Source organism: Oncorhynchus kisutch, linkage group LG15 (assembly GCF_002021735.2).
Source record: "Oncorhynchus kisutch isolate 150728-3 linkage group LG15, Okis_V2, whole genome shotgun sequence".
Classification (NCBI taxonomy): domain Eukaryota; kingdom Metazoa; phylum Chordata; class Actinopteri; order Salmoniformes; family Salmonidae; genus Oncorhynchus; species Oncorhynchus kisutch.
Window position 1 is genome coordinate 91,122,085 of NC_034188.2, and position 18,565 is coordinate 91,140,649.

The following is an 18,565-nucleotide window of genomic DNA, read 5'->3' on the forward strand; positions in this document are numbered from 1 at the left end:
CTCCCTCCTCCTCCTCCTCCATTTCTTCTCCCTCCTCCTCCTCCATTCCTTCACCCTCCTCCATTCCTTCACCATACCTTCATCCCCCTCCTCCATTCCTTCATCCTCCTCCTCCTCCTCCTCCTCAATTCCTTCACCCTCCTCCTCCTCCCTAATTCCTTCTCTCTCCTCCTCAATTCCTTCTCTCTCCTCCATCATTTCTTTATTTTAAAAAAATGTAAGGGGTAGATCAGCTTTAATATTGCAGATAGATTGTGGCTTCCAAAATGTTACTAGTCAAAAGTTCGGCCACACCTGCTCATTCAAGGGTTTTTCTTTATTTTTACTATTTTGTAAACATTGTCGAATAATAGCGAAGACATCAAAACTGTGCAATAACACATATGGAACCATTTAGTAACCAAAAAAGTGTTAAACAAATCCAAATATATTTTAGATTCTTCAAAGTAGGCACCCTTTACCTTGACAGCTTTGCAAACTCTTGGCATTCTCTCAACCAGCTTCACCTGGAATGTTTTTCCAACAGTCTTGCAGGAGGTCCCACATATGCTGAGCATTTGTTGGCTGCATTTCCTTCACTCTGCAGTCCAACTCATCCCAAACCATCTCAACTGTGTTGAGGTTGGGTGATTGTTGAGGACAGGTCATCTGATGCAGCACCCCATCACTCTCCTTCTTGGTTGAATAGCCCTTACACAGCCTGGAGGTGTGTTGGGTCATTGTCCTGTTGAAAAACAAATGATAGTCCCACTAAGCGCAAACCTGATGGGATGGTGTATCGCTGCAGAATGCTATGGTAGCCATGCTAGTTAAGTTTGCCTTGAATTCTAAATAAATGCCAGACAGTGTCACCAGCAAAGCACCATCACACCTCCTCCTCCATGCTTCACAGTGGGAACCACACATGCGGAGATCGTCCGTTCACCTACCCTGCATCTCACAAAGACACGGCGGTTGGAACCAAAAATCTCCAATTTGGACTCATCAGACCAAAGCACAGATTTCCACCAGTCTAATGTCCATTGCTCGTGTTTCTTGGCCCAAGCAAGTCTCTTCTTATTATTGATGTCCTTTAGTAGTGGTTTCTTTGCAGCAATTCAACCATGAAGGCCTGATTCACGCAGTCTCCTTTGAACAGATGATGTTGAGATGTGTCTGTTACTTGAACTCTGAGAAGCATTTATTTAGGCTGCAATCTGATGCTGGTAACTCTAATGAACGTATCCTCTGCAGCAGAGGTAACTCTGGGTCTTCCTTTCCTATGGCGGTCCTCATGAGAGACAGTTAACTCTAATGAACTCATCCTCTGCAGCAGAGGTAACTCTGGGTCTTCCTGTCCTATGGCGGTCCTCATGAGAGACAGTTAACTCTAATGAACTCATCCTCTGCAGCAGAGGTAACTCTGGGTCTTCCTTTCCTATGGCGGTCCTCATGAGAGACAGGTAACTCTAATGAACTCATCCTCTGCAGCAGAGGTAACTCTGGGTCTTCCTTTCCTGTGGCGGTCCTCATGAGAGACAGTTTCATCATAATGCTTGATGGTTTCTGCAACTGCACTGGAGGAATGCACTGACCTTCAAGTCTTAAAGTAATGATAGGCTGTCGTTTCTCTTTGCTTATTTGAGCTGTTCATGCCATAATATGGAATTGTTCTTTTACCAAATAGGACTATCTTCTGTATACCCACCGCTATCTTGTCACAACACAACTGATTGGTTCAAACGCATTAAGAAGAAAATAAATTCCACAAATTAACTTTTAACATGGCACACCTGTTAATTGAAATGCATTCCAGGTGCTCTACCTCATGAAGCTGGTTGAGAGAATGCCAAGAGTGTGCAAAGCTGTCATGAATGCAAAGGGTGGCTACTTTGAAGAATCTCAAATATAAAATATATGTTGATTTGTTTAACACTTTTTTTGGTTACTACATGATTCCATATGTGTTATTTCATAGTTTTGATGCCTTCACTATTATTCTACAATATAGAATAATGAGTAGGTGTATCCAAACTTTCACACTGAATCTTTCAACTATCGTACCGGACCTGAAATGATTGGCTCCTTTTTGGAATCTTTTAGTGCAAGAGTTCTTTAAAAACAATTTTCAGACGTTCCGAGCCTCCTGATGTTGTTTGACACCTCATGAACTATGACAGCGTCAGCTCCCAGAATCTGTCGTAGAGCGGTCGGAAGCAGCCCTGTAGTGTCCTGTAGCTCCCGGAATCTGTCGTAGAGCGGTCGGAAGAAGCCCTGTAGTGTCCTGTAGCTCCAGGAATCTGTCGTAGAGCAGTCGGAAGCAGCCTTGTAATGTCCTGTAGCTCCCGGAATCTGTCGTAGAGCGGTCGGAAGCAGCCCTGTAGTGTCCTGTAGCTCCCGGAATCTGTCGTAGAGCGGTCGGAAGAAGCCCTGTAGTGTCCTGTAGCTCCCGGAATCTGTCGTAGAGCGGTAGGAAGCAGCCCTGTAGTGTCCTGTAGCTCCCGGAATCTGTCGTAGAGCGGTCGGAAGCAGCCCTGTAGTGTCCTGTAGCTCCAGGAATCTGTCGTAGAGCGGTCGGAAGCAGCCTTGTAATGTCCTCTACTCGTCCTCTAGGGACTGTCCCTCTTATCTAGCGCCCTACTCCTCTAGGGTCTGTCCCTCTTATCTAGTGCCCTACTCCTCTAGGGGCTGTCCCTCTTATCTAGTGCCCTACTCCTCTAGGGGCTGTCCCTCTTATCTAGTGCCCTACTCCTCTAGGGGCTGTCCCTCTTATCTAGTGCCCTACTCCTCTAGGGGCTGTCCCTCTTATCTAGTGCCCTACTCCTCTAGGGGCTGTCCCTCTTATCTAGTGCCCTACTCCTCTAGGGTCTGTCCCTCTTATCTAGTGCCCTACTCCTCTAGGGTCTGTCCCTCTTATCTAGTGCCCTACTCCTCTAGGGTCTGTCACTCATATCTAGTGCCCTACTCCTATAGGGTCTGTCCCTCTTATCTAGTGCCCTACTCCTCTAGTGCCCTACTCCTCTAGGGTCTGTCACTTTTATCTAGTGCCCTACTCCTCTAGGGTCTGTCACTCTTATCTAGTGGCCTTCTCCTCTCGGGTCTGTCACTCTTATCTAGTGCCCTACTCCTATAGGGTCTGTCCCTCTTATCTAGTGCCCTACTCCTCTAGGGTCTGTCACTCTTATCTAGTGCCCTTCTCCTCTCGGGTCTGTCCCTCTTATCTAGTGCCCTACTCCTCTAGGGTCTGTCCCTCTTATCTAGCGCCCTACTCCTCTAGTGCCCTACTCCTCTAGGGGCTGTCCCTCTTATCTAGTGCCCTACTCCTCTAGGGTCTGTCCCTCTTATCTAGCGCCCTACTCCTCTAGGGACTGTCCCTCTTATCTAGTGCCCTTCTCCTCTCGGGTCTGTCACTCTTATCTAGTGCCCTACTCCTCCAGGGTCTGTCCCTCTTATCTAGTGCCCTACTCCTCTAGGGTCTGTCACTCTTATCTAGTGCCCTTCTCCTCTCGGGTCTGTCACTCTTATCTAGTGCCCTACTCCTCTAGGGTCTGTCACTCTTATCTAGTGCCCTACTCCTCTAGGGTCTGTCACTCTTATCTAGTGCCCTACTCCTCCAGGGTCTGTCCCTCTTATCTAGTGCCCTACTCCTCTAGGGTCTGTCCCTCTTATCTAGTGCCCTACTCCTCTAGGGTCTGTCACTCTTATCTAGTGCCCTACTCCTCCAGGGTCTGTCCCTCTTATTTAGTGCCCTACTCCTCTAGGGGCTGCCACTCTTATCTAGTGCCCTACTCCTCTAGGGACTGTCCCTCTTATCTAGTGCCCTACTCCTCTAGGGTCTGTCACTCTTATCTAGTGCCCTACTCCTCTAGGGTCTGTCACTCTTATCTAGTACCCTACTCCTCCAGGGTCTGTCCCTCTTATCTAGTGCCCTACTCCTCTAGGGTCTGTCCCTCTTATCTAGTGCCCTACTCCTCCAGGGTCTGTCCCTCTTATCTAGTGCCCTACTCCTCTAGGGGCTGTCCCTCTTATCTAGTGCCCTACTCCTCTAGGGTCTGTCCCTCTTATCTAGTGCCCTACTCCTCTAGGGTCTGTCCCTCTTATCTAGTGCCCTACTCCTCCAGGGTCTGTCCCTCTTATCTAGTGCCCTACTCCTCTAGGGTCTGTCCCTCTTATCTAGTGCCCTACTCCTCTAGGGTCTGTCACTCTTATCTAGTGCCCTTCTCCTCTCGGGTCTGTCACTCTTATCTAGTGCCCTACTCCTCTAGGGTCTGTCCCTCTTATCTAGTGCCCTACTCCTCTAGTGCCCTACTCCTCTAGGGTCTGTCCCTCTTATCTAGTGCCCTACTCCTATAGGGACTGTCCCTCTTATCTAGTGCCCTACTCCTCTAGGGTCTGTCACTCTTATCTAGTGCCCTACTCCTCTAGGGTCTGTCACTCTTATCTAGTGCCCTACTCCTCCAGGGTCTGTCCCTCTTATCTAGTGCCCTACTCCTCTAGGGTCTGTCCCTCTTATCTAGTGCCCTACTCCTCTAGGGTCTCACTCTTATCTAGCGCCCTACTCCTCTAGTGCCCTACTCCTCTAGGGTCTGTCACTCTTATCTAGTGCCCTACTCCTCCAGGGTCTGTCCCTCTTATCTAGTGCCCTACTCCTCTAGGGGCTGTCCCTCTTATCTAGTGCCCTACTCCTCTAGGGACTGTCCCTCTTATCTAGTGCCCTACTCCTCTAGGGTCTGTCACTCTTATCTAGTGCCCTACTCCTCCAGGGTCTGTCCCTCTTATCTAGTGCCCTACTCCTCTAGGGGCTGTCCCTCTTATCTAGTGCCCTACTCCTCTAGGGACTGTCCCTCTTATCTAGTGCCCTACTCCTCTAGGGTCTGTCACTCTTATCTAGTGCCCTACTCCTCTAGGGTCTGTCACTCTTATCTAGTGCCCTACTCCTCCAGGGTCTGTCCCTCTTATCTAGTGCCCTACTCCTCTAGGGTCTGTCCCTCTTATCTAGTGCCCTACTCCTCTAGGGTCTGTCACTCTTATCTAGCGCCCTACTCCTCTAGTGCCCTACTCCTCTAGGGTCTGTCACTCTTATCTAGTGCCCTACTCCTCCAGGGTCTGTCCCTCTTATCTAGTGCCCTACTCCTCTAGGGGCTGTCCCTCTTATCTAGTGCCCTACTCCTCTAGGGACTGTCCCTCTTATCTAGTGCCCTACTCCTCTAGGGTCTGTCACTCTTATCTAGTGCCCTACTCCTCCAGGGTCTGTCCCTCTTATCTAGTGCCCTACTCCTCTAGGGGCTGTCCCTCTTATCTAGTGCCCTACTCCTCTAGGGACTGTCCCTCTTATCTAGTGCCCTACTCCTCTAGGGTCTGTCACTCTTATCTAGTGCCCTACTCCTCTAGGGTCTGTCACTCTTATCTAGTGCCCTACTCCTCCAGGGTCTGTCCCTCTTATCTAGTGCCCTACTCCTCTAGGGTCTGTCCCTCTTATCTAGTGCCCTACTCCTCTAGGGGCTGTCCCTCTTATCTAGTGCCCTACTCCTCTAGGGTCTGTCACTCTTATCTAGTGCCCTACTCCTCTAGTGCCCTACTCCTCTAGGGTCTGTCACTCTTATCTAGTGCCCTTCTCCTCTCGGGTCTGTCACTCTTATCTAGTGCCCTACTCCTATAGGGTCTGTCACTCTTATCTAGTGCCCTTCTCCTCTCGGGTCTGTCCCTCTTATCTAGCGCCCTACTCCTCTAGGGTCTGTCCCTCGTATCTAGTGCCCTACTCCTCTAGGGTCTGTCCCTCTTATCCATTGCCCTACTCCTCTAGGGTCTGTCCCTCTTATCTAGTGCCCTACTCCTCTAGGGTCTGTCACTCTTATCTAGTGCCCTACTTCTCTAGTGCCCTACTCCTCTAGGGTCTGTCACTCTTATCTAGTGCCCTACTTCTCTAGTGCCCTACTCCTCTAGGGTCTGTCACTCTTATCTAGTGCCCTACTTATCTAGTGCCCTACTCCTCTAGGGTCTGTCACTCTTATCTAGTGCCCTACTCCTCTAGGGTCTGTCACTCTTATCTAGTGCCCTACTTCTCTAGTGCCCTACTCCTCTAGGGTCTGTCCCTCGTATCTAGTGCCCTACTCCTCTAGGGTCTGTCCCTCTTATCCATTGCCCTACTCCTCTAGGGTCTGTCCCTCTTATCTAGTGCCCTACTCCTCTAGGGTCTGTCACTCTTATCTAGTGCCCTACTTCTCTAGTGCCCTACTCCTCTAGGGTCTGTCACTCTTATCTAGTGCCCTACTTCTCTAGTGCCCTACTCCTCTAGGGTCTGTCACTCTTATCTAGTGCCCTACTTCTCTAGTGCCCTACTCCTCTAGGGTCTGTCACTCTTATCTAGTGCCCTACTTATCTAGTGCCCTACTCCTCTAGGGTCTGTCACTCTTATCTAGTGCCCTACTCCTCTAGGGTCTGTCACTCTTATCTAGTGCCCTACTTCTCTAGTGCCCCTACTCCTCTAGGGTCTGTCACTCTTATCTAGTGCCCTACTTCTCTAGTGCCCTACTCCTCTAGGGTCTGTCACTCTTATCTAGTGCCCTACTTATCTAGTGCCCTACTCCTCTAGGGTCTGTCACTCTTATCTAGTGCCCTACTCCTCTAGGGTCTGTCACTCTTATCTAGTGCCCTACTCCTCTAGGGTCTGTCACTCTTATCTAGTGCCCTACTCCTATAGGGTCTGTCCCTCTTATCTAGTGCCCTACTCCTATAGGGTCTGTCCCTCTTATCTAGTGCCCTACTCCTCTAGGGTCTGTCCCTCTTATCTAGTGCCCTACTCCTCTAGGGTCTGTCCCTCTTATCTAGTGCCCTACTCCTATAGGGTCTGTCCCTCTTATCTAGTGCCCTACTCCTCTAGGGTCTGTCCCTCTTATCTAGTGCCCTACTCCTCTAGGGTCTGTCCCTCTTATCTAGTGCCCTACTCCTATAGGGTCTGTCCCTCTTATCTAGTGCCCTACTCCTCTAGGGTCTGTCACTCTTATCTAGTGCCCTACTCCTCTAGGGTCTGTCACTCTTATCTAGTGCCCTACTTCTCTAGTGCCCTACTCCTCTAGGGTCTGTCCCTCGTATCTAGTGCCCTACTCCTCTAGGGTCTGTCCCTCTTATCCATTGCCCTACTCCTCTAGGGTCTGTCCCTCTTATCTAGTGCCCTACTCCTCTAGGGTCTGTCACTCTTATCTAGTGCCCTACTTCTCTAGTGCCCTACTCCTCTAGGGTCTGTCACTCTTATCTAGTGCCCTACTTCTCTAGTGCCCTACTCCTCTAGGGTCTGTCACTCTTATCTAGTGCCCTACTTCTCTAGTGCCCTACTCCTCTAGGGTCTGTCACTCTTATCTAGTGCCCTACTTATCTAGTGCCCTACTCCTCTAGGGTCTGTCACTCTTATCTAGTGCCCTACTCCTCTAGGGTCTGTCACTCTTATCTAGTGCCCTACTTCTCTAGTGCCCTACTCCTCTAGGGTCTGTCACTCTTATCTAGTGCCCTACTTCTCTAGTGCCCTACTCCTCTAGGGTCTGTCACTCTTATCTAGTGCCCTACTTATCTAGTGCCCTACTCCTCTAGGGTCTGTCACTCTTATCTAGTGCCCTACTCCTCTAGGGTCTGTCACTCTTATCTAGTGCCCTACTCCTCTAGGGTCTGTCACTCTTATCTAGTGCCCTACTCCTATAGGGTCTGTCCCTCTTATCTAGTGCCCTACTCCTATAGGGTCTGTCCCTCTTATCTAGTGCCCTACTCCTCTAGGGTCTGTCCCTCTTATCTAGTGCCCTACTCCTCTAGGGTCTGTCCCTCTTATCTAGTGCCCTACTCCTATAGGGTCTGTCCCTCTTATCTAGTGCCCTACTCCTCTAGGGTCTGTCCCTCTTATCTAGTGCCCTACTCCTCTAGGGTCTGTCCCTCATATCTAGTGCCCTACTCCTCTAGGGTCTGTCCCTCTTATCTAGTGCCCTACTCCTATAGGGTCTGTCCCTCTTATCTAGTGCCCTACTCCTCTAGGGTCTGTCCCTCATATCTAGTGCCCTACTCCTCTAGGGTCTGTCCCTCTTATCTAGTGCCCTACTCCTCTAGGGTCTGTCCCTCTTATCTAGTGCCCTACTCCTCTAGGGTCTGTCCCTCATATCTAGTGCCCTACTCCTCTAGGGTCTGTCCCTCTTATCTAGTGCCCTACTCCTCTAGGGTCTGTCCCTCTTATCTAGTGCCCTACTCCTCTAGGGTCTGTCACTCTTATCTAGTGCCCTACTACCACTATTCTATTTGGCTCGATAGATTATTACTAATTAGCAATAGAATCCATAATTAAACACATTAAAATGCATATTGTGTTAAGTTTGTTCCTAATAGAACAAAAACACACTATCATGACTAATGGTTGTCTTTCTAAGATGTTGTGTTAAAGTACAGAAGGCCAAAATCATAGAAAAACAGAGATTGTAACCAAGCTCAAGATAATCAAGTCTTACTAAAGCCTGACTTTATTCATTAGCTATTGTGTGTTGCACAACACTCAGTCTTTCCTGTTTCTCTCTCTCTCTCTCCCTCCCCTGTAGAGTCGAGTTCGGCTGTCCTTCAAGAGGCGTCCGCCCACACGGCAGCACCGGCAGTCGTGTGTCGAGGAGGGCGTAGTCTCCGAGGGAGGGGTTGTGTCCCAAGGTAACCAAGACGTCCCCCAGGTAAACGGGGCCGAGGACCAGGTGGATCAGGTGTTTGAGCAGACAGGGGAGGGCGGGGAGAGGGGCGAGGAGACCCAGGGAAGCCCCCCGTCTCACCCAGACACTCTGACAGAGACTGGAGACAATGACAGGGACAGGGAACAGGCCAAAGAGGACAACATTCTGGAGGAGGAGAGGCTGCCCCAGCCACCCAGGATGGGAAGAAGGAAGAAGGAAGCTGGGGAACAGGCGCTAGGTGAGCCCCAGGCTTCAGATTCTCTGGAGGCCATAGAGGAAGAGGAAGGGTCTTGTTGCTCTTATGGAACAAAAGGAGACAACAAGCAAACAGACGAACAGGAGGAATCAGCTCAGCCTCGGGAGAGGGATGAAAACCTCTGAACAATGTTCACAAATCACTGTTGAAGAAATCATACAATCAGTCATTGGGTGAGTCCCACGTGGCACCCTACTGCTTAATAGTGCACTACTTTTGACCAGAGACCTCGTTAAAAGTAGTGCACTATATAAGGAATAGGGGTGTCATTTGGGATGCATCCTCATTAATTATGAAACTAGCTTGTCTTCTAAGAACCCTCGTTGGACATTCTGTATCCTGCATAATCTTGGTTCCCAGAACTAAATCTGCCCTTGCTTCACCTGTCACATTGAATTGTGTCTGTTAGCAGTGTATAGACAATCCTCTGCATAGCTTTGTGTTCTATCAGATACTGTTGGAGGTGATACTTTCTTGTTTCTGCAGCAGTTTGAAGTAATAATTATCTTTATAGTATTTGGTCCAGGTGTCTCATCTCTTCTGGTCACCTCTCCTGGTCACCTCTCCTGGTCACCTCTCATCTCTCCTGGTCACCTGTCACCTCTCCTGGTTACCTCTTCTGGTCACCTGTCACCTCTCCTGGTCACCTCTCACCTCTCCTGGTCACCTCTCACCTCTCCTGGTCACCTCTCACCTCTCCTGGTCACCTCTCACCTCTCCTGGTCACCTCTCATCTCTCCTGGTCACCTGTCACCTCTCCTGGTTACCTCTTCTGGTCACCTGTCACCTCTCCTGGTCACCTCTCACCTCTCCTGGTCACCTGTCACCTCTCAACTCTCCTGGTCACCTCTCACCTCTCCTGGTCACCTCTCATCTCTCCTGGTCACCTGTCACCTCTCCTGGTTACCTCTTCTGGTCACCTGTCACCTCTCCTGGTCACCTCTCACCTCTCCTGGTCACCTGTCACCTCTCAACTCTCCTGGTCACCTCTCACCTCTCCTGGTCACCTCTCACCTCTCCTGGTCACCTCTCCTGGTCACCTCTCACCTCTCCTGGTCACCTCTCACCTCTCCTGGTCACCTCTCCTGGTCACCTCTCACCTCTCCTGGTCACCTCTCCTGGTCACCTCTCACCTCTCCTGGTCACCTCTCCTGGTCACCTCTCATCTCTCCTGGTCACCTGTCACCTCTCCTGGTTACCTCTTCTGGTCACCTGTCACCTCTCCTGGTCACCTCTCACCTCTCCTGGTCACCTCTCACCTCTCCTGGTCACCTCTCACCTCTCCTGGTCGCCTCTCATCTCTCCTGGTCACCTGTCACCTCTCCTGGTCACCTGTCACCTCTCCTGGTCACCTCTCACCTCTCCTGGTCGCCTGTCACCTCTCCTGGTCACCTCTCACCTCTCCTGGTCACCTCTCACCTCTCCTGGTCACCTCTCATCTCTCCTGGTCACCTGTCACCTCTCCTGGTCACCTCTCACCTCTCCTGGTTGCCTGTCACCTCTCCTGGTCACCTCTCACCTCTCCCGGTCACCTCTCCTGGTCACCTCTCCTGGTCATCTCTCTCACCGGAGGACCAGGCAGCTTGTCAAGCTCTAAGACACTAGAGCAGGGTGTGAATTGTTGATAATATTGATAATTTGACTGAGACTCTCGCCCGACAGCGAGACACATCAACCTCAATGGAGAAAGTAAAACAGTACGTGTCACCCATCTATCTGATGCTGCTGTCGGGGAAAAAAGAGTAGGACATTTTTCGAAGGACATCATTTCATTTTATTTTTTATTGTTCACCTTTTTGGGGAAGCATGGCTTCATTTGGCTTCCATGAATACACAGATGTCTCTTTCCATGTGCGCAGCCTGCAGGTAGCCTACTCTTTAAAGTGATTTGTTTGACAATCAGATAGTTGTGTTCATGCCATATTAAAATGTCAAACTTTTTTTTGTTTGTTTTACCTTTACATGACATTAGAGCGTTTCCTGGTTTCCACAGAAACAGCTGTTGTCTTTACATGGCAATGATCATACAGACCAGCCGCAAGGCAATACGCAACACACTGGTTGGAAGAAAAATAAACATTTTAAAGAAAAGAAAGTAAGAGAGAGAGAAAGAGAGAGAAAGAAAGAGAGAAAGAAAGAAAGAGAGAGAGAAAGAAAGAAAGAGAGAGAAAGAAAGAGAGAAAGAAAGAAAGAGAGAGAGAAAGAAAGAGAGAAAGAAAGAGAGAGAGAAAGAAAGAGAAAGAAAGAGAGAGAGAGAAAGAAAGAGAGAGAGAGAAAGAAAGAGAGAGAGAGAAAGAAAGAAAGAGAGAGAGAGAAAGAAAGAAAGAAAGAGAGAGAGAGAGAAAGAGAAAGAAAGAGAGAGAGAGAAAGAGAGAAAGAAAGAAAGAGAGAGAGAAAGAAAGAAAGAGAGAGAAAGAAAGAGAGAAAGAAATAAAGAGAGAGAGAAAGAAAGAGAGAGAGAAAGAAAGAAAGAGAGAGAGAGAAAGAAAGAAAGAAAGAAAGAGAGAGAGAAAGAGAGAAAGAAAGAAAGAAAGAAAGAAAGAGAGAAAGAAAGAGAGAGAGAGAAAGAAAGAGAGAGAGAGAGAGAGAGAGAGAGAGAGAGAGAGAAGAAAGAAAGGAGAGAAAGAAAGAAAGAAAGAAAGAAAGAAAGAAAGAAAGAAAGAAAGAAAGAAAGAAAGAAAGAAAGAAAGAAAGAAAGAAAGAAGAGAGAGAGAGAATGGAAAAAAGGCCTCTGGTTTTAGCTAGTCTTAATGTCTGGACTCCTTTTCTGTTCTGATGAATGGAATGTAAAAAAAAAACAATAAAAAGATCTGGAAACAGTTAACATCCTGTGAAACACTGCGTTCCCCTGGTCATAACATCACCGCAATGATAGTGTTCAGAGGGACAGAGGATAGTGGAGGTGATGAATACTAAGGCTCTACGTCCCAAATGGCACCCTAATCCCCCTAGATAGTGCACTACTTTTAGACCAGGACCCATAGGTCTCTGTATAAAGGGAATTAGGGTGCCATTTGGTATGCAAACCTGTAAATACAATGGTATAAGGAGCTAACAGCCAACCACACAAACCATCTGACAAGCTAAATGAGAATAATTTCCAAACGTTCTTTCGTCCTCTGTCATCAAATTATATTTGTAACTCCCCCCCCCCCCCCCTTTTTTTGTAATTTCTCAAGGTGTTTTTTTTGGGAGGTTTTACTTACTGATTCTGTTTATCAATCGTTGTGTAGATTCAAGTTTAGACGTTTTTTTTGTGTTGCTTTTCAACACTGTAAAATGACAATGCTAGTGTTTATTTGACATAGGAGAGTGACAGATATATAGGCTTATATTGTATAGCCTGAATCTAATAGCTCTGGTCCGTAGCATATGAATAAATATAAAATGAAGAGCCTGATGTTTGTTATTGTACTTCCAGAGTTAGTGGTGATGAGGATGGTTTTAAAGGGTTGGATAACTAACGTGGTTTTAAAGGGTTGGATAACTAACTTGGTTTTAAAGGGTTGGATAACTAACGTGGTTTTAAAGGGTTGGATAACTAACGTGGTTTTAAAGGGTTGGATAACTAACGTGGTTTTAAAGGGTTGGATAACTAACTTGGTTTTAAAGGGTTGGATAACTAACGTGGTTTTAAAGGGTTGGATAACTAACTTGGTTTTAAAGGGTTGGATAACTAACGTGGTTTTAAAGGGTTGGATAACTAACGTGGTTTTAAAGGGTTGGATAACTAACGTGGTTTTAAAGGGTTGGATAACTAACGTGGTTTTAAAGGGTTGGATAACTAACGTGGTTTTAAAGGGTTGGATAACTAACATGGTTTTAAAGGGTTGGATAACTAACTTGGTTTTAAAGGGTTGGATAACTAACGTGGTTTTAAAGGGTTGGATAACTAACGTGGTTTTAAAGGGTTGGATAACTAACGTGGCAGTACATTATAGTTGGAAGAGTGATGAGGATGGTTTTAAAGCCACTACTCAGGGACTGGGACTCAGTGGCGGTTGGTGCCATTTAAGTTAATTAAGGGAGGACAATTATTATAATAATTTTTTATGAGCATGGCCTTATTTCTATTACAGCATATTGGATGACTGTCATTCATATTCCATTCACCCAGTTCAATGTAACAGCGATAGGTTTAGGTTACTGTCATTCATATTCCATTCACCCAGTTCAATGTAACAGCGATAGGTTTAGGTTACTGTCATTCATATTCACCCAGTTCAATGTAACAGTGATGGGTTTAGGTTACTGTCATTCATATTCACCCAGTTCAATGTAACAGTGATGGGTTTAGGTTACTGTCATTCATATTCACCCAGTTCAATGTAACAGTGATGGGTTTAGGTTACTGTCATTCATATTCACCCAGTTCAATGTAACAGTGATGGGTTTAGGTTACTGTCATTCATATTCCATTCACCCAGTTCAATGTAAAATCGATAGGTTTAGGTTACTGTCATTCATATTCACCCAGTTCAATGTAACAGTGATGGGTTTAGGTTACTGTCATTCATATTCACCCAGTTCAATGTAACAGTGATGGGTTTAGGTTACTGTCATTCATATTCCATTCACCCAGTTCAATGTAACAGCGATAGGTTTAGGTTACTGTCATTCAAATTCCATTCACCCAGTTCAATGTAAAATCGATAGGTTTAGGTTACTGTCATTCATATTCACCCAGTTCAATGTAACAGTGATGGGTTTAGGTTACTGTCATTCATATTCACCCAGTTCAATGTAACAGTGATGGGTTTAGGTTACTGTCATTCATATTCACCCAGTTCAATGTAAAATCGATAGGTTTAGGCTACTAAATGATACTCAAATGTTCCCCTGTACCCATCATGAGGTTGATACAACATAGCCTATGACTGAAAGTTTACAATGTAGGTGCACACAGGTCGAGAGACAAGTTGGAGTAATCAAGGTGACAGATGGTGACACTTTCAATACCGACTTGCACACTCTTACCTGCATCTAGCTGATCTGCTGTGTAACGAGAGTTTCTGTTGGACAAATTCAGGTAGGTCCCTTCCCTGTTTCGTTCCGCTTGCTTCCATTTAAGAAACGTTTTGCTACAGAATTGGCAGAATGAATACACCCCTGATCATCTGCACTCACAGTTCACTTTCATGGCAGCCACATACAGCATCATCACTTTGATTGTTGAAAATTCATTTGGGCATCTATGCGCTCTCCTCCTACTCTCTCCTTTTCCTTTCGCTTGTGGACTTCAGTGCACAACACAACAGCTGTCTGTGACCAGACGCAAACACCTCTCCAAGCCAAACCTTCATATCATAACCGCTAACCGCTACACAACCTACATTGCTGTCACCATATTAACGTTATAGTCACCAAACTAGAACTAACGCGTTAGTAAACCCACAATCCAATTGTAACGAGTGCGCTGAGGATCGGGAAGTTCAGGGAGTGTTTTAATAAATAAACACAACATAATACAAAACAAGAAACATGAACACCTCACAGACAGGAAACAGAAACAATAACACCTGGGGAAGGAACCAATGGGAGAGACATATAAAGGGAAGGAACCAATGGGAGTGACATATATAGGGAAGGAACCAAAGGGAGAGACATATAAAGGGAAGGAACCAAAGGGAGAGACATATATAGGGAAGGAACCAATGGGAGGGACATATATAGGGAAGGAACCAAAGGGAGTGACATATATAGGGAAGGAACCAATGGGAGGGACATATATAGGGAAGGAACCAAAGGGAGTGGTATATATAGGGAAGGAACCAAAGGGAGGGACATATATAGGGAAGGAACCAATGGGAGTGACATATATAGGGAAGGAACCAAAGGGAGTGGCATATAAAGGGAAGGAACCAAAGGGAGAGACATATATAGGGAAGGAACCAATGGGAGGGACATATATAGGGAAGGAACCAAAGGGAGTGACATATATAGGGAAGGAACCAATGGGAGGGACATATATAGGGAAGGAACCAAAGGGAGTGACATATATAGGGAAGGAACCAAAGGGAGTGACATATAAAGGGAAGGAACCAAAGGGAGTGGCATATATAGGGAAGGAATCAAAGGGAGTGACATATATAGGGAAGGAACCAAAGGGAGTGACATATATAGGGAAGGAACCAAAGGGAGTGACATATAAAGGGAAGGAACCAAAGGGAGTGACATATATAGGGAAGGAACCAAAGGGAGTGGCATATAAAGGGAAGGAACCAAAGGGAGTGGCATATAAAGGGAAGGAACCAAAGGGAGAGACATATATAGGGAAGGAACCAAAGGGAGTGACATATATAGGGAAGGAACCAAAGGGAGTGACATATATAGGGAAGGAACCAAAGGGAGTGACATATATAGGGAAGGTAATCAGGGAAGTGATGGAGTCCAAGTGAGTCTGATGACGCTCGTAACGATGGTGACAGGTGTGCACCATAACAAGCAGCCTGGTAACCGGAGGCCGGAGAAGTAGCACACGTGACACCAATCCATGTGTACAATCACGCAGTGCAGTGTACAGCAAGCAGTTTAGCAGTAACACCTACGGGCCTTGTTGGCAATAAATAAATCAAACTGAAGGCTTACCTTGACTTGACCTTGACCTCGGCGTTACTCTGGACCCTGATCTCTCTTTTGAAGAACATATCAAGACCATTTCGAGGACAGCTTTTTTCCATCTACGTAACATTGCAAAAATCAGAAACTTTCTGTCCAAAAATGCAGAGAAATGAATCATTTCAAGGTTTTACTGCTAACCTACAAAGCATTACATGGGCTTGCTCCTAACTATCTCTCTGATTTGGTCCTGCCGTACATACCTACACGTACGCTACGGTCACAAGACTCAGGCCTCCTAATTGTCCCTAGAATTTCTAAGCAAACAGCTGGAGGCAGGGCTTTCTCCTATAGAGCACCATTTTTATGGAACGGTCTGCCTACCCATGTCAGAGACGCAAACTCGGTCTCAACCTTTAAGTCTTTACTGAAGACTCATCTCTTCAGTGGGTCATATGATTGAGTGTAGTCTGGCCCAGGAGTGGGAAGGTGAACGGAAAGGCTCTGGAGCAACGAACCGCCCTTGCTGTCTCTGCCTGGCCGGTTCCCCTCTTTCCACTGGGATTCTCTGCCTCTAACCCTATTACAGGGGCTGAGTCACTGGCTTGCTGGGGCTCTCTCATGCCGTCCCTGGAGGGGGTGCGTCACCTGAGTGGGTTGATTCACTGTTGTGGTCATCCTGTCTGGGTTGGCGCCCCCCCCCCTTGGGTTGTGCCGTGGCGGAGATCTTTGTGGGCTATACTCAGCCTTGTCTCAGGATGGTAAGTTGGTGGTTGAAGATATCCCTCTAGTGGTGTGGGGGCTGTGCTTTGGCAAAGTGGGTGGGGTTATATCCTTCCTGTTTGGCCCTGTCCGGGGGTGTCCTCGGATGGGGCCACAGTGTCTCTTGACCCCTCCTGTCTCAGCCTCCAGTATTTATGCTGCAGTAGTTTATGTGTCGGGGGGCTGGGGTCAGTTTGTTATATCTGGAGTACTTCTCCTGTCCTATTCGGTGTCCTGTGTGAATCTAAGTGTGCGTTCTCTAATTCTCTCCTTCTCTCTTTCTTTCTCTCTCTCAGAGGACCTGAGCCCTAGGACCATGCCCCAGGACTACCTGACATGATGACTCCTTGCTGTCCCCAGTCCACCTGGCCATGCTGCTGTTCCAGTTTCAACTGACCTGAGCCCTAGGACCATGCCCCAGGACTACCTGACATGATGACTCCTTGCTGTCCCCAGTCCACCTGGCCATGCTGCTGCTCCAGTTTCAACTTCCACCTGACTGTGCTGCTGCTCCAGTTTCAACTGTTCTGCCTTATTATTATTCGACCATGCTGGTCATTTATGAACATTTGAACATCTTGGCCATGTTCTGTTATAATCTCCACCTGGCACAGCCAGAAGAGGACTGGCCACCCCACATAGCCTGGTTCCTCTCTAGGTTTCTTCCTAGGTATTGGCCTTTCTAGGGAGTTTTTCCTAGCCACCGTGCTTCTACACCTGCATTGCTTGCTGTTTGGGGTTTTAGGCTGGGTTTCTGTACAGCACTTTGAGATATCAGCTGATGTACGAAGGGCTATATAAATAAATTTGATTTGATTTGAATTGGAAGACTTGCAGTGTTGGATAGCCTTAGCCAGCTAGCTAACATAAATAACATTCCTCTCAGTTTGACTCAGGTTGTTGAGGAGGCTAAATTAGCTGCATTAGCTAAGCATGTGAAAGATAAACTAAGAAGAAGAAAAAGTACAATGAAATATAGCTTAGCTCTCTCTCTCTCTCTCTGTCTCTCTCTCTGTCTCTCTCTCTCTCTCTCTCTCTCTAACTCTGTCTCTCTCTCTCTCTCTCTCTCTCTGTCTCTCTGTCTCTCTGTCTCTCTGTCTCTCTCTCTCTCTCTCTCTCTCTCTCTCTCTGCTGCTTCTGATTAATTTGTTCCAACTGTTCACCTATTGTTTTTCTCTCTCTTTGAGTCAACTACTCACCAAATTTCATACACTGCAGTGCTACTTAGCTGTAGCTTATGCTTTCAGTACTAGATTTATTATCTGATCCTTTCATTTCATGGACAACATGTCAGTTCATGTTGCAAGAACTCTGATAGGTTGGAGGATGTCCTCCGGAAGTTGTCATAATTACTGTTTGGGTTCATGATCCTCTTAGGTTTTGTATTGAAGTCAATGTACCCAGAGGAGGACAGAACGTAGCTGTCCTCCGGCTAAACCATGGTGCTACCCTAGAGGGTGTTGTTGAGGCTACTGTAGACCTTAATTGCAAAGCAGTGTGTTTTAATCAGTTGTTTGGGGAAGTGAATATATTTATTCGAGATTTATCTAAAAAGGATAACATTTTTAGTGTTTCACTATAAAAAAAATGTATAAAATGAAACACTGAGTAGCATGGTCCTCCCCTACCTCCTCTGAGGAGCCTCCACTGGTAGGACGAAGGTATTTCTTGCCTGTATAGACAGTAGTCATACAAGGCATTGTTTTATTCTAATGTGGCTGTGTATGCTTACACTTTTTGGATTTGAAAAAAAAAGGAGAATAGAAGATTAAATGTTTATTGTAATGTCAATATTGACAGAACAGAGGTCAGTACTCCGTACTTTCCCGCAGTACTCACTTCTTACACATGGGGGCGTAATACTCCCAACTATTTTTATTTGATTTAACTTTATGTAGCTTTTTTTAACAGCAAAACCTTCCCTTCTATACCTGGCTATTCCATTCTATTCTAATACATTCTATTTCATTCTAATACATTCTTTTCCATTCTAATAAATTATATTCCATTCTATTCTAATACATTCTATTCAATTCTAATACATTCTTTTCCATTCTAATAAATTATATTCCATTCTATTCTAATACATTCTATTCAATTCTAATACATTCTTTTCCATTCTAATAAATTATATTCCATTCTATTCTAATACATTCTATTCAATTCTAATACATTCTTTTCCATTCTAATAAATTATATTTTATTCTAATAAATTATATTCCATTCTATTGTAATACATTCTATTCCATTCTAATAAATTATATTCTATTGTAATAAATTATATTCCATTCTACTCTATTCCGTTCTATTCCATGGTTTATCA

The 18,565-nt window shown here is 46.2% G+C and overlaps 1 protein-coding gene across 1 annotated transcript in view; it reads left to right on the forward strand.

The window, feature by feature from the left end:
• The window catches only part of zgc:153184 (capZ-interacting protein), a 44,948-nt gene extending 32,632 nt beyond the window's left edge, over positions 1-12,316 (forward strand). Inside the window, exon 6 of the mRNA XM_031791295.1 lies at positions 8,547-12,316. Coding sequence (XP_031647155.1) covers positions 8,547-9,047 — 501 coding nt within the window. The 3' untranslated portion in view covers positions 9,048-12,316. The remainder of the gene's footprint in view (positions 1-8,546) is intronic.
• The last annotated feature ends 6,249 nt before the right edge of the window (positions 12,317-18,565 follow it).